Below are 16158 nucleotides of genomic sequence, written 5' to 3' on the forward strand. Positions count from 1 at the left end.
CTCTTTGGGGCCCTGGGTACCTTTCCTTCTGCTGATGTCCATTTGGGGGTCCCGGCCTCCTGGAAATGGGGTTCCTGGCCTGGGGAGGAGGCGGGGAGGAAGCTGGAGGAACAGGTGGTATTTGGAGATTAATTAATATTTGTGAATAATAACACGTGCCCAAGGGAAACAAATCAATCTGTGTTTGCATATTCATGAGGAGGTCGGAATGATCCCAGCTGTTCTCCAGCCAGGGGAACCCCCTGCCCCCGAATCTCTGGCATCACTTGGCTTCTGGGGGTGGGATTCTATGGCTGACAAGGGTGGTTAGGTCAGGCTGCATGGGGGTGACATGACCTCTGTGTAACATGCATTTCCATGACGATTGTTTCTAAATCCTGTGGCTTGGTGTAGTGCCTGCTCCTCCTCCTCTTTCCCTCAGAGCAGCGCTTCCCAGGGTCTTTGATTTCACAAACCAGTACAGTTTCCAAAAGTGCTTGGGGGCCAGACATGGGGTTTTTTATTTTGCCAAGTAAGGACATTACTTAAAAAAGGAAAAACAACTGCTATCTGCTATCACCATCATTTCATACAAGAAAGGACATTTTAACACCAAGGACAAAATTTGAGAATAAAGGATGGTTCTGTCCAAGAAAGGGCAGTTGACAGCTTTACACTGACATAGCAAAGAAAAAAAGGATATATTAAAACCATTCTGAATGCAGGAAAATTATAATTAATTATATTCTACAGTGTCATACAGTAGAGTTGTTTTCCTGCCCAAGTATGTCTGTCAGTTTCGTAGAGTGGATGGTCCACAGTGCAGTTCAGAGATGCGCCTGAGTGTGCAAGTGTGCGGGCCTTGTTTTCATCTCAGGCTTTAAAGCCCAGACTCACCCAGCCGTGCTGGTGAAAGTGGATGCTCTCTCTTAACACCGTTGCAACGGATTCAGGAGGTTCTCTGCCACCCTGGCAAGGCTAGCATCGTCCCACCTCCCTGCTCCTCTCCCGCCTTTTCCCCATAGGCAGCCCTGAGCACTCTGGAGTGGGGGCAGGCCTGGGGATCTTGGACTCTCAACAAGGGGGCCCGAGAGCCGGGAGCTGCCTGCACTGCCTGACACGGGACAGGCTCTGTGCCCAGAGTCCAGGGCGGGAGGGCAGCTTGCTCATGCCAGGAGCTGATGAGGGAGAGGCCCTGGCTCGGACAGCTATGTGGTTGCCTGAGTAATTCCCCGGGAATGTGTCCGCATCTGTGTGCTCCCCTGTCTCCCTCTCTCTGGGCAGCCATGTCCCTCTCTGGGGAGGAAATACCTTTTCAACTTCTCCACCTTTGTCTGTTCTGCTTTCTGGTTCTGAAACAGTGTCATGAACACTCCAGGCCCTGATATACAGGGGGTTCCTTGAGATCCCAAGTAAGAGCCACTTGTGTTTGTCACATCAGGGTGGGATTACCCCCAGGTTCTTGGACGCCCATGATCAGAACCTCATCCAGGATGGTCCCATGATGGCTGTATGGGGGACATATAACCCTATCACATTGGAACCAGGGACTGACACCTCCATGATGTCTGTAACAGGGGGTTACACCTCTATTATAAAGTCCTGGGGAGTTATACCTCTATAATGTGTATCAGGCAGCTACACTCCCATGACGTCTGGCCCCTCTGTCTACGCTGTGTTGACGTCTGGATTAAATAGCTACATCTCTGTGACGTCTGCGCTGGGGTAGGCGCTCCAGTGCTGTGTGTACCAAGGCAGCAACAGGGAATTCAGCCTCTGTGATTATCGTATTGATGAGTTACATTCCAGGGGGACTGTGCTGTGCAATGGTACCTCCATAATGTCTGTCCTGTGTAGCTTCATCCCCTTTATGTTCATACCAGGGAGATAAGCCCCCGTGATGTGTGTTCCTGGGGGTTAAGCCCCTGTGATACCTGCACTAATGGGGTTCTCACCAGCTGCCTCTACCTGAGGTTAAACCTCTCTGAAGATTGTACTGCTGGCCCCATGATGTCTGTACTAGGCCTCTCCCCCTGTCCTTCGGCAACACACCACTGAGCTGTGGGCCATGATATCTGTACCAGGGACTACAGGGCGGTTGTGTCGGGACTGTATCTTCATGACAGCCTGGCTGGGCGTCTCGCCACCTGCTGTCTTCTGGGACGTTGAATTCTGTTGTTGGCTGGCCCACTGCACCGTAGCGCCCTGACACCCAGGCCCAGACAGGGCGCTGTGATGTGTGGCCTCCATCCCAAACTGGCATCCTCGTGGAGGCCCTGCACGCCGAGTTTGAGCTCAGCCACCTGCGCTCTGCGGTCACAGAGCAGGACCCCAGGTGTGGTGAGGACGGGGCTGGATGCCCACCATACCCCTTCAGCTTCCTTGCTTTTGCTGCTCAGCTCCTGTCTCAGGCTGTTGGCAAGATCTGGGACAAGGGTCATCGCCCACCCTTGTCCCTTTGTGTTCAGCCCCTTTCTACTTCACATTCCTGCCTGCTCTGTTCCAGCACCTGGACTCATCTGCTGTCTTCTGATCTCATGACCTTTGACTGTCTCCGTTGAGACTAGTGTTCAAATTCTGGGAAGGAGAAGAGCCATCTTTGAGGCCTGTCCCCCGTGTTCACCAATCCTGTTACCTCCTTGCAAATTTTCTTATCATTGTGGGTCAGCCAGCACCTGGCTCTGATCTGACTCTCCCAGCGGAGTCCGTGGGCACCACTGCAGGTCCCGAAGGCATGTTCACTATCACTCACCCCCACTCTATGTCCTGTGGCGTTTTTAGAGCATCAGTGAGGGACTTATGTTGCCAGCTCCTGCTCAGAGGAATGTGTGGGCAAAGCTGGTGTGCACTGGTGTGACCCCCTGCCGCCCCCTTTGTGGGGAACATGGAAGAGACACCTTCAGGAGTTTCCCTTCGAGGCTGGGGCGTGCAAGCCAGTGCATCTGTACTGCATGGGGTGACCGTGCTGAAGGCTTCACCCAGGTGCCTGGCAGAGTCAGGAGGGAACACAGGGGAGAAACCCTGGGAGCAAAGGCCTGGAGGCCTTCAGTCAGTCCCAGATAAAGCCTTCCCCACGCACAGGTTCCTGTCTGAGCGTGGTGGCACTTTTGAGCAGGTGGCTCTGTGCAGTTTGTCCATTCCCCGACTGGGACAAGGGCAAGGAGGTGTGGGGTTGAGTCTAGGGCTCAGCACCCCTATTGCTGGCCACTAGAGCCTCTGTAGTTTCCCTTACGAGTGGGAAGGTACCATGGGAATTGGGTAGGATGAGGGCGGCCAGGTGGGCAGCTGCAACTTGTCAAGAGCAAGCCCTGGCAAGCCTGGACAGGTTATGGCTTTGCCTTCAAGCCTCTGATACCTGGATCCTGTCCGCCACTGCCAAGTTTGTGCTCAGGTCTGCACTCAGCATGCGGGTCTGGCCTGCCTGTTCCCTCCCTGCTTGCTGGGAGAGAAGGGGGAACAGGGTGCCTCAGGAACTCTGGAGCCCCTGGCCTGTATGGGTCTGCTAATTTCTCCATGATCCCTTCCTCTGTCTTGTTTTGTTTGGTGTCTGTGTATCTCTGACCCCATTTCCCTGTCCCTGCCCCCCTTATGGAGGTGAGTTGGAAACTCAGGATCTGGGATGGAGCATCCCTGTACACTGTCTGGTTTCGGTAGTCCCCTGCCCCCTATTCAGGTTTAGGGAATGACCTGAAGGCCTCTTGTACTCTCTCTCTCCCTATAATGTGACTCGGGCTATTTTGGGGGTCACTGGGGGTTCAATGAGGAGCCTGGGTCGTCACAGGTCAGAAGGTATGTGTGATCATTGTATAGTCCAGGGGTGGGGTCGGACTGTTGAACCTGAGGATGAGCAGAGGTCTGGGAGAGGAGTAAGGCCAGGAGGTGGCATGGGTGGGCAATAGAGACATTGGAGGGTGCCAGCTAACTAGTGTGACCTTCTCTCCCTCACAGGTAGATTGTTCTGGGCTGTGGCTGGCCGTGGTGCTGGAGTCCTGGATGGTCCCTGAACCGGCCCCAGGGAGGACGATGGTGCCCCTTGTGCCTGCACTTGTGATGCTTGGTTTGGTGGCAGGCGCCCATGGTGACAGTAAGTCTGACCCCTCAAGGTATGGGATCTCCCATGTCAAAAGGTGGTGTCCTTCCTAGCAGGACTCCGGGGTGGGAGACAGGACCAGCTACTAGGAAAGACAGGTTGGTTAGATACCTCTCCAGACCTTTTTCTGTCCTAGAGAGATCCCCCGACACAGAGAGCCCCTATCCAAGTAGTACCCCAGCCCCATGCTACCTGGGTACATCCTATGGAATGCCCCGCACGTTCCTTAAGACACTGCAGGGTTGGGCATGTCTAAGCATGACCCTGTTTTATGGGCTAGGGGTGAGACATGTCTGGGACTCATGTGGTCATTGGGTGACATGCTCAGGCGTGTACTGTGTCCGCCACTGCAGATCTATGCAGAACGCAGTGTGAGTCATGTCAGGGGTTGGCGTGGGAAGGGGGGGGGCGGTAATGCATAAGGAACATGTATGGACCTGGGATTGGGGTGCCACCTGAGTCCACAGATCCAGGGAGGACTCAGAAGGCAGAGCTGTTATAGCTCTTCCCCTGGGCTAGACCCTGGGGATCCAGGTGTGAAGACACAGCCCCTCCTTTCCCTCTTCCCTGGATCTTCAAGGCAAAGGGGCAGCCCCCTCTCCCAGCCCCTCAGCCCAAGGAGTCTGGGGAAGATTACACTTGGCCAGGAGGAAGCTGGTCTCCAGCACCCCTCTGTGTGTGTGTTGGGGGAGGTGGAATTGTCCCCTGCACAGATGCAACTCCGAACTTTGGTCCCTTTCCTGCTGCCCTTCCCCCTGCCTGGCACTGTGAGACTGGCCGCAGCCCGCCCTGTCACCATGGTTACCTCTGCTTGGTTACTGGTAGGAGGCGGGGCACAGGGCTGATTTAGCCAATCTGCACACTGAAGGGGAGGGGCGAGGTCGGAGCCAAGGTCCCTTGAGGGAAGGGGATGTTCCCAGCCTGTTGTGAGCCCAGTGGTGGCCAAGGGCCAACCCAGGGGTCACCCTGAGGGTCAGCAGGCCATAGGGTTTTCCCGCATGCCCCTCTCCAAGTCTCCATGCAAAGATCTCCCTCTGTGCCCCGCCCAGGCTCTTTCTCCAAAGGCTTATTAATTATTCAGGACCAGATCTGGAGAGGGGTTGGACTGGAGCTCCTGCCCTTTGTCCTCCCTGGCTGGGCCCTGTGGGGTTAGAAGGGCAAGAGGGAGGGGAGGGTATTCAGCGTGAGGGGTAATGGGAGAGATGAGGGGCTGGCAGTGAGAGGGCTGGACTAGCCGAGGAGCAGGGTAGGGTTTCGGGGGTGGGGGTGATCTCCAAGTTTGGTTAGCAAGTGCTTGAGCCTGTAGGGGCAGGTTGGGGTAGATGTCATCGGGTGTGACTCCCACAGAGGCAGGGAGGCGAAGGCTTGTCATGAGTCAGGTGTGGTCATTTGCCCTTGGACATCGTAGTACTGTCCTGCTCCCCTGCTCCCCTGCTCCCATCCTGACCCCTCTTGGGGCCTTTATAGATAGGGAGCTTGAAGGCAGAGGGAGGACTGCCCAATTGGGCTTTCAGAGTCAACACATCCTGGGAGAATAACTGCCTTTTCCTCCTGCTTCAGACCAACGTGCCCCAACCTGTACCCCTCACCCCCACGTTCCCCCCAAACCTGCTCGTCTTCCTGTTTTCTCTCCTGGCGAATGGCATTACCACCCACCCAGCCACCCAAGTCAGAAACCTGGGCCTCCTCCCAGTCTCCTCCCTTTCATACCCCACATCTAATCCATCACCAAGTTCTGTTGTTTCTACCTTCTAAATATCCTTGGAATGCATCCACTTCTCTCTGCTCCCTTCACCCAAGCCACCCTCAGCTCTTGTTTGAGCTTTTGTGTGCAACGGCCTCCTGGTAGCGTCCTTGCCTCCAGTCTTTCTCATAATCCATTCTTCATACCAGAGTAAAAGTCATGTTGCAAAACGAAAGCCTGATCATGTCACCCTTCAGTTTAAAACCCCTCACTCTCCTCCCTTTTGCCTTTAGGATCACGCCTAGGGGTCTTAGTCATTTCTCAGGCCCTGTGTGGTCAAGGGTCTGCCAACCTCATCCCTGTCTTCTGACACCCCCCCCCCCAACACGCACACCCACGCTGTGTTGACTTCTCTAAGTTGCTCATGTTCTTCCTCTTGTTTCCTCTGCTTGGAACACTCTTCCCCATCCCCTTCACCTGACCACTTCCTGTTCACCTGGAGCCATCACTCCCTTCAGGAGCCTGAGTCAGGTGTCACTCCTCTGTGCTCCTGTCCGACTGCATGATTGTGAGTGTCTGCTTTGGGTCTGCCTGTCCCATTGAACTGTGAGTTCCGGGAGGTGTGGAGGTCAGGCTATTGTCCAGCTCAGGTCCTGGCATGTAGCAGGTGAGTGAAGGGGTAGAGTCAGGCCTGGTCCCCCAGTAGGAATGGGGGCAGAGCAGAACGGTTTTTAGAGCAGAGTCCAAGAACCTTCATGCCGGTCGCTTAAGGACCAGAGCTGGAAGGTCAGGGTCTTGAATGTAGGAACCAGCCAGAGACTCTGAAATACATGGATTAGGCTCTGCTTCCAGGCGGATACAGGACAGGGGCCTGGGCTGGTGGCTGTGGTGATCTGGCCTGGAAGTCAGGGTATGTCTTCCAGGCCCGCCTTACACTGCACACACTTTTGGATCTGTCCCCCTGTGGTGGCCAGGGTTGAATTGGGCTTGGGACGTTCCTAGCCAGGGGCGAGCAGCAACTGCCGACAGAGCTGCCGCAAAAGGTAGGGCAGGCACTCCAGAGAATTGACGACTGGAGCATTGAAGCGCGGAGCGGACAAATGTGTTTCTATAGGCCTCTTAACAAGACAAGTGAATGGGAGCCTTGGCCTCTGAAAGGAGCAGGGGGAAGGGGGGTGAAGAAGCAGCTGCGAGAGTTAGCCCAGATGCCCCAGTGTCAATGCCGAATCAGCTCTGATGGAGACCTGGGCTTGCTGGGCTTGGGCGACTCCCCCAACCTGGGGCTTTGTGGCTTCTCATGGGGAAGGCTTGTGGGGCCAGAGGTGGTCCTGAGCAGGACAAGGTTTCTGCTGATCTGCCATGTGTGCCAGGTGCTAGGTGGGAAGAACACAGGCCTGCCTTTGGAACCTGCTGTGTGGGTTACTACTGTGGGTGCTGCGTTGGGAGCGCACTGGCACAGAGGCAGTGTGATCTAAGCATTTTGGGAGGCTTCCTGGAAGAAGGGGCCCCTGAAGGGTGAGTGGGCATTCGCTAATGAGGAGTATTGCATAATGAGATGAGACTGGGGGAAGGAACAGGGATGGGCCTGGGCTCCTTTATGGAGCTCCTGGGAGATCCACAATGAGAACCATCTCCCTTTTGTTCCCAGACTGTGTGGGACAGGCAGGGACGCAGGACCAATGACCAGGTATGAGTGGGGCCCTGGTTATGGCCCAGTTACTTGAAATCTTAGCATCTGAGAGCACGATGCCTGTTGGCTGGAGGGGTAGGTGGTGGGTGGAGACAAGGGCCTGAGTGACTGAGGATGTGTCTGTCATATCCTTCCCCCTCCCCCTAGAGCCTGTGGAGCAGGAACTTGGCAGGGTGCTGCACGCAGTTCTGCAGTGCTCTTCCACTTGTCCTCACCGGTAGGGAAGACCTGGCGTCCTGTCTAGACTCTGTCCCCTGGGGAGCTTCCAGCAGGTTGCTTTCTCTCTCAGGGCCTGTTTTCCTGTTGCGCAATGAGGGTAATCACTTCTACCTGGAAAGGTTGACCGAGGTCACTTGTTCAAGGCTCCTGGCACCGCGCATGTGTTCACACCGTAGGAGGCCATGGGCTAGGGCTCCCTGAGTGTCCCTGGAACCCAGAGTTGTTTCTGAGTGGGCTTCCTGAGTGGGGATTGGGGCTGGGGGGCAGGAGCAGTCCCAGGAGCCAGCACTGAGTCCCAGCTCATTAGGTGATTCAGGGCCTGGGAAATCACCTCTCCAGGAGCTCCCTCCCCTACCTGGCGGTCCCTCACCACTGCGTGTCTGTTCTCTGCTTCCGTGTGCTGTTGGTGTAGCGTGTGGGGTTACTCTGCAGGGAAGGCACAAAGTAGCAGTAAGTCTCTGGTGGAGGACCCTTGGAGGTGGCCCAGTTTGGCTGTCTGTCCCCAGGGCTGGACCCTGGGGGTATGCCCACCCACTACCAGGCCAGCCCGCTGTTGCCCTTCATAGGCTACTCCCTCTCACCTTGCTTAGCCTCAGCAGCCTGTGCTGCCTGACTGAGGGCCCCAGGGCATGCTCGGGGAAGCTGCTGCCCAATGGGCTGTGCCCCCCGTGGCAGGGGCAGGCCTCAGGCTGAGGGAGTCACATTCTGGTGGAGCAGAAAGCCCCTCCTGGCTTGTGGTCTCTGTTCAGACCCTCACTGAACACCAGCTCTGGGTCAGCACTGGACACACTGGTCAAGTCGCTGGGTTTTGTCCACCTGCCTGGCACCTGGCCAGTCACCATGGTGTGTGATGATCAGTGCTCAGATGGGGAATCCGAGGGCTTTGGGAGGCAGAGCGGGCTCCCCTAGGCTTGGCGGGGTGGGGCGGAGAGGGAGGGTGACTCCTGAAAGGGTCAGGGTACACACAAATCAAGGAGGTGCCCATGGGCCTGGCCTATTGGAGCAGGCCTGGGGGGTGCTGGCTAGTCCACCGGGGCTGAGGTGTGTTCCACGACGGTGCGTGGCCCATTGCAGACACTCTTTATTGAGAGGTTAGCAGAAGCAAGTTTGGGGAGCGGAGTGGGGAGACAAGCAGGGTTTGGAGCTGGGGAGAGACATGGTCAGAGTTCTGCTACCCAGAGGTCCCCCTGGTGAACAGAAGGGGCAAGGGCTGGGCAGGGCTTTGGGACGAGGATGAGCTGGAGTTTGGTTTGGCTCCTGTGCTGTGTGAGGTGCCCTTGTGGGGGTGGAAGCTGAGGAAAGCCGGGGTGAGGCCAGACTGAGGGGAGGGACCTGCCGGTGGCACCGGGCTTGGGCTGCACTGCTAGTCTTGCCAAACTCTGGTGGGTGGGTGGCCAGGCGGGGCACTGGCCCCACTCCAGACTCCAAGGGCTGTTCTGCCTCCTCCGTGGCCCCAGGCCTTGGGCCCAGTCCAGCCTCCACACAGTACTAAGGCCTTTCTCCTCGCATTCTAAAAACCCATACCTGGCTGAGAGCCACTCCCCAGTTTCTGGTTCTTTGTTTGGTGCTGAGGCCCCGCCCCACCCTGCCCCGCCCCCAGGCACACTCGCTTGGCCATTCCGGTTCAGCAGGTTCCAGCCTCTGGTTTCTCTGCAGACACGTTGAGACTGGAACCAGAGAGGGTTTCTACCCCTGGCAGAGGGGCCTTCCCCCTGATGTGTGAGGGGCTTCAGATTCCATGCTCCTGAGGCTTCTTCTTGTCAGTCGCTTCTTAATTTGGCCAGGAACTGGGCCAGGCCCTGCAACTGGGCAGGAGACAGGGGGGCATGGTGTCTGCCCTGCCCAGGGCCATTGTTCTAGGTGGGGAAGCAGCTATGACTCAAACACTCCCCAAAATGTGGAAAAAGTCATCAGTCACCTTACACATGCCCATAACAAATCATGAGCAAAAGTAATAACTTCACACATTTACAGAACAAACCATGAGCAGTGCCAGGAGAGGCAGGTGGAGTTACCAGAGCTTTACACCAGGAACTGAGCTAATGGAGGCGGGGACAATCAGGGGGGACTGAGGAACATTTCCTGAGGAAATGATTTTGAAATTGAGTTCAGAAAGGTAAATAGGAGTTAGTGGCTAAAGAGTAAGATGTTTGTGGCAGAGGAACAGCCTATGCAAAGGCCCTGTGGCCGCAGGGGACATTGCTTATCCAGGGAATGAGAAGCCAGGGTTCTGGAGCCAGGGACAGTGGCTGGGGTCAGACCTCTCAGGGCTCTCTATATACCATGATAGTTTAAATGTTTTGAGAACAGTGGGGGGCGAGGCAGCTTTGGAGAGTTTTGATTAGAGCAGAGAGGCTGTCCTTCACCCTGGCTGCTGAGTAAAGAATAGGCTGAAGGGCACAAGACTATAGAGACAGGGACACTGCTTGTTAGGTTGGTGGGGGGTCCAGTTAAGAGAAGGTGGTGTCTGGGCTAAGGTGGTGGCAGTGCCGAAGGAGAGCAGGAGCTGCTGCCTGGAGGGCCTCAGGTGTGGGGGAGGAGTGCGCAGGGTGTGTGGAGAGGGACAGGAGGTGCCCCCCCACCCTGGTGGAGCCTGAGTGGGCAGAGTCCTACCTGGAAGGACCTATCTGAAAGGATAGGCTGTGCAGACAGTCGCACACTGGGGGTGTCCAAAGCCGCCCTCAGAGGACAGTCGGAAGAAGGGTGGGACAGGCTGAGGCTTCCTGAACCTTTGTGTTGTCCCCATGACACGGGTCCTCACTCACCAGGCCCATGTGTTTCCCCACCAGGGCTGCCCCCTCTAACAGCTTTAAGAGTAGTCAGGTAAGTCCCTGACTTTAGGATTTGGACTGCTGCATCAAATAAATCCTGGCTTTACCCCCAAATCACTCTGGGATTTGTCCATTATTTAACCTCCTGAGCCTCCATCTTAGAAGCGGGGATGATACTGAAACAGAACCCACAGGCTGTTCAGTTACGAGGGGCTCAACTGCCCGCTGCCAAAAAGCATAACTCCCAGTACCAGAGTTTGGTGAAAAGGAAAGGAATTGTCTATTTCGAGGTTATACAGATTTAGATTAATGGGGGATTTCTGCCTTTAAGTCTTACTTCCTTTAAAACACCCACAAACACATAGTTCTGCCTCCCCCTGCCAAACCAGGCTAGTTCCAGAACAGAAAAGTCAGAGGTACCGTTTCCCTCTAGGAAAATAGAAGTCCGTGGCTTCGTGTTTTCCAACACAGTTCAGCTTTGCCGGCAGCTCCCATTCATCTGAGCCTGATTGGGGAGGTTTTGCCTGTGTCGCGATGTTTTCAGCTCTTAACCCAGAACCACATGGCACCTTCTTACACTCCCAACCTCATGGCCGGCTGGTGGGGTGCTTCTGCTCTCTTTCAAACCACGTGACTCTCCCCTGCTTAATGGCTGCTGCCTTATTTTTAAGTCCCTGACTGCAGCCTGTGTCATAGTGGGTATGGTGACCAGTTGCGGCCACTTGTAGAATTTTGCACAGGCCCTGTAAGCTTTTCGTCACCATTCTACAGTCAAAGCCCCTCCCATCTCCTTGGCATGTGGAATGGCCATAGCTATTTACATGTTATGAAGCTAGGTATCTCTCAGGAAAATGGCTGTGCTCCACTGAGTTGCATCCCCTGTCCCCAAACTGCGGGCTGTGGCGAATTTGGGGATGGCCCTTTTTCCACCCTGTAACAATACGATGACCTGCCTCATGGAATTAAGCCTAGTACTGCTCAGGAGGGTGATGGCTCCCCTGCGTCGAGCCTGTGCAGGCTGTGGACAGATATTGTCACATCTCGCCTGCACAGACCTATGTCACCAGCACCATCTTGCAGGTGAGAAAAGAGAGGCTCAGAGAGGATAAGTGATGTGCTTAATAATCAAGTGAAACCTCCAGAGCCCATTGGGCCCCAGGGCGTTCAGTAAGAGGGGTTCCTCTCTGCTCCCCGCAAGGCTAAGCCCTCCCTACTCTTTGTGCCTGCAGCTGTCACTCCTGACCCTGGTGGTCCCCGTGGACCCTCCCCTCCTCGGGGACCCTGCCCCATCTGCTGTTCCTCCTCTCTCCACTGGATTGGCACCCTCTTCCTCTTTGCTGACTTCTTCCTATTGGCATTTACACATTGTCTTTCACATCCTAGGGGGGAAAATGTAAAAACCTCCTCCAACCCTTATCCCCTCCAGGTGCCATATTTTCTTTATCTTCCCCATCACAGCCAGTCTTGTTTAAATAGTCACTTAACTCCTCTCGCTACTTTTTCACCTCCTACTCATTCCTCGACCTTATTTGGTCTGGCTTTGTCCCCCCACCACACTGCTGACCCTGCTCTTGACAAGGCTCCCAACAATACCGTGTGAATTGTTTCCTGCCTTGTTCTTTAGAAACAAACAGGTTTGAATTCCAGTCTTGGATGTGCCGCTCCATTGGCTGTGTGACCTTGGACCAGTGACTTGACCTTTCTGAGCCTGTAAACTGGGGATAATGATGATGAAGGACTAAATGAGATAAAGTACCTGGTACAGAGTAGGTGCTTAGCAAAGTATTGTCGTCACTGCACACACGTTTCTTTGCCAGGGACCAGGCCAAGCCTGGATCCATCAGCACTGAGCAGGTGGACTGAAAGGTCATTTCTCACGGTATTAGCCTTCCTGGAGCTCTTCATTGGCCTGATTAACATGAGATGGATCTGCTGCCAGGATTAACAAGGTGTTACGACGCCTTAATGAAGGCCGCATTTCTCTGATCTTGGGACCCAGGGTGGTCAGATTCATAGGGACAGGTGCTCCAGGTGGGCTCCAGGTGATGTGGGCATGGCAGTACAGTGTCTGAGCCCCTCCGTTCTCCCCTCCCCCTGCCTCCCTGTGGACACTTGGGGAGACAACCAGGCTGTCAGAAGGCAATAATCCCGTCTGTGGGGGCAGGGTGGAGGGACAGATTTACAGGAAAGCATTCACCTGGGAAGACGTCCAGAGATACTTAGGAGGTGGAATGTCTAGGCCTTCAGGACTGCTGGTATGTGGGAGCCAGAGGAGAGGAGGAGTCCCAGTTTCTGGCCCAAGCTTTGGGGTGGATGGGGGGACCATCACCAAGGTGGAAAGTGGGGGAGAAACAAGTCTGGGGCAGATGCTGGGGCTGTTCTGAGCAGCTCTCACTCAGCATGCCTTTGTCCTAGAGTTTGGAACTGATGGGGGGGGGGGGGGAGAAAAACATATAGCAGCTAAAATATGCACTCCAGACTCATAATGCTTGAGTTCAAATCTTAGCTCTGCCACCAGCCAGCTGCGTCATGTTGGGCAAGTCCCTTAACCTCTCTGGGCCTCAGTTTTCTTCTCTATAAGCAGAGGTAATTATAGCATCCACCTCACGGGCCTACAGTTTTCTGAAGAGTGCCTGGCACATAGTCAGCACCATATAAGCGCTGTGTGTCACTACTATTGTTCTGTAGATCTTTTTTGCTGTGACCCCATCCCCATGACTGCCACCTAGTGTTGGCTATGCTGTGGTGACTCCGTGTCCCCATCTCTCCAGGCAAACCTGTCTTCGTTAAGATCCCTGAGGACCAGACTGGGTTGTCGGGAGGGGTGGCCTCCTTCGTGTGCCAAGCCGCAGGGGAACCCAAGCCACGTATCACATGGATGAAGAAGGGGAAGAAAGTCAGCTCCCAGCGCTTCGAGGTATGTCCTCGGGTGGGAAAGGGCAGACAGGGCTCCGGGTCTGCTCCCTGTGGTCTCTCTTCCTGGGGGTTTTTTGGAGGCAGGAGGATGGTTGACTCAGAGCAAATTGTGACCAGGTGTCTTTCCCTTGGCAGGTGATTGAGTTTGATGATGGGGCAGGGTCCGTGCTGCGGATCCAGCCATTGCGGGTGCAGCGAGATGAAGCCATCTATGAGTGCACGGCCACCAACAGTCTGGGAGAGATCAACACTAGTGCCAAGCTCTCCGTGCTGGAAGGTATGTGCCAGGAGGGACGTGACGTGGTGAGCGGATAGACTGATGTCCGGGGAGAACCAGCCAGCCACCCCTGTCCACACCGTGGGCTGGTGTGTGTTTGGCAGAAAGGAGAACTGGCCATTCTGGGCTTGATGAAGGTCAGCCATGGGCAAGGTGGTCCTTGGATTCAGCCTGGATTGTTTGGCTTGTGCTGAGGCAAGCTGCATGCCTAGTGTCTTTGTATTCTCCTGCAGCAACGGGGCATTGCTCTGGTGGGTCTGGGTCTGACTTGAGGTGTGGGCTGTAGCTATGTGTCACTTGGGTGATGTGGCTTGTGGCACTGGATCTGATTTTCGTGTGTTTGCTGGTGGACTTCAGAGAGCTGTGTTGCTGTTGCAAGGGTCCTGGGTGGGAGGCTGGGGCTCTGTGTGTGGACTTCAGTGTCTGCTCTCACTTGATGGCTCCTCCATTCATTCTCAAACACTCCCTAATGCTGCCTTGTGTCATCTGACCAGGCCTTTAAGACTTCAGTCCCCAAAAGGTGCTGTGGGGGCAGCCCAGGGACCCGGGGAGCACAGGGGAGAAGGGAGCTGCTATCTAAGCTGAGTCCTGAGGATAAGGGGGAGTTGGGGTGGGGCCCTCCGCAGAAGAAACAACATAGGCATGTGCCAAGGCCCAGAGGCAGGAAGGAATGGAGCTTTTTTGGCTTGTGTGTGAAGCTGGAGGGCACAGGGAGAAGAGGGTGAAAACAACACTTTCCTGGGGACATAAGACGTGATGAACAAGGTGGGCGTGGCAAGATCAGCCCCAGCCACCATGGATTCCTCAGTCTGAATATGTCTGCGTATATTTTGAAAATGTAGTATCAATTGTTGCTTTTTTTTTAAAAAGTACAATACCAGTTCAGTATAAAAAATTTGATAAGTAAAAAATAGCACATAGGAAAAAGTAAAAATCACCTGTTATCTTACCTCTACTATTAATATTTGGTTAGTCCCTTATAGTCTATTTCCTATGCATGCCATACACACACACACACACACACACACATACATGTATATGTATATAACAAAAATGGGATTATGTTCTGCCCAGTGGTTTGTAGACTGCTTTTTTAAAAAAGCATATCATGAGCATCTTCCTCTTCATTAAGTATTCTTCTGCATCATTATTTTTAATGGCTGTGGGTAAGTGTCGCATGAAGTACCCTAATTTATTTAGCCATTCCCTTCTTGTTGGACAGATACGGTGGTCCCAGTTTCTTGCTTGCATAAATAAGGTATTATACACATCCTTGCAGATAAGGTGTGTTCACCTTTCTGATTGTTTCCTTCTTCTAGATTCATGGAAGTGGGATTGCAGGATCAAAATGGCACGTGCCTTTTTAAGATTTTCGATATTTCCAGAAGAGTGTGTCAGTTTACACTCCCACCAAGCAGGTCATAAGAGGGCCTCTTTTCTACACATCCTTACCAGCAGTGGGAATTAGCATTAAAAAAAATGTGTTTGCCAAGTTAATAGGCAAAAAATGGCATCTCAATTTAATTTGCATTTCTTTGATTACAAGAGTGGTTGAGCATCTTTTCACATTGGCCATTTTCACACTATGGCTTTATGGGCTCATAGACGCATCCATTCAGTAATTCCTTTGGCCTGTGTGTCTCCTGTGGGACAGGGCAGGGTCTCCAGCTCCATGGAGCATGGAGGACAATGGGTAAGAGCAGGGGCTCTGACCTTGTGACCTTGGGCAGTAACTCTGCTGCCGAGCCTCATTTGCTCCATCTGTATTTACAGATGTAACTATAATACCTGCCGCCCAAGCTGGTTTGGAAGATTAAATATGATATAGTTAAGCCCTTCACAGGATTCTGTCACGAATGGTAGCTGCTGGAACATTGGGCTGGAAGCTGCACATCCTGGGGCTCAGGCATCTGAGCTGGTGGTACCTGGCTTCTGTGCTGCCCGGCGTTACCTGGGTGGTGCAGCCCCTACCTTCTACTCCCATGGAGGGTACTTACCTGTGGGACGGAGACACAGAGGACAGGCCCTAGAGCAGTATCACTGATTGCTGAGTGTTCTGACCCTGCCACCCCTGATCTCAGTTTCTCTACTGATTACCTGAAGAAAGGTAGTATTCCAACACTGCCTTCCTTCCTGTTGGCATATCTGCCCCAGCAGTAAGCCATCTGCCCTGCCCTGACATTTGGGAAGTGGCTGAAAGGCTAAATTGTGGCTCCTGCCCAGAGGACACCTTCTCAGGCTCTCATATTGGAAAAAGGGCCTCCGTGTTAGTGTTGAAAGAGAAGTACCCCCAAAGCCCCTGTGCCCCAGCCCTGGCCCTGGCCCTGGCCCTCCCCGCAGGTTCTCTGTGGGCACTCTCTTACCCCCACCACTGCCCAGGCAGCTTTAATTTTTAAAGGATTGAGGAGGAGGAGGATTGTCTTCCAGGGCCGGAGGTGAGGGGCATTCAGACTTTCTCCACCCCAAGGGGCCTTCTTGGATCAGGGTTTCTTTAGCAGGACCTGGGGTATGTTTGTGTTTCTAGGGTACAGG

The 16158-nt window shown here is 54.1% G+C and overlaps 1 protein-coding gene across 3 annotated transcripts in view; it reads left to right on the top strand.

Moving 5' to 3' along the window:
- Positions 1-16158, top strand: part of PTPRF (protein tyrosine phosphatase receptor type F) — an 84256-nt gene that overhangs the window by 9756 nt on the left and 58342 nt on the right. For 2 of the 3 annotated variants that reach the window (XM_090269279.1, XM_090269281.1), the window contains exons 3-5: positions 3928-4063; positions 13205-13350; positions 13485-13626. In XM_090269279.1, coding sequence (XP_090125405.1) covers positions 3973-4063; positions 13205-13350; positions 13485-13626 — 379 coding nt within the window. In that variant the 5' untranslated portion in view covers positions 3928-3972. The remainder of the gene's footprint in view (positions 1-3927; positions 4064-13204; positions 13351-13484; positions 13627-16158) is intronic. The other variant, XM_090269280.1, reaches the window with a different exon arrangement.

This window comes from Furipterus horrens, unplaced genomic scaffold (genome assembly GCF_987537825.1).
Source record: "Furipterus horrens unplaced genomic scaffold, mFurHor1.1.pri manual_scaffold_3, whole genome shotgun sequence".
Classification (NCBI taxonomy): Eukaryota; Metazoa; Chordata; class Mammalia; order Chiroptera; family Furipteridae; genus Furipterus; species Furipterus horrens.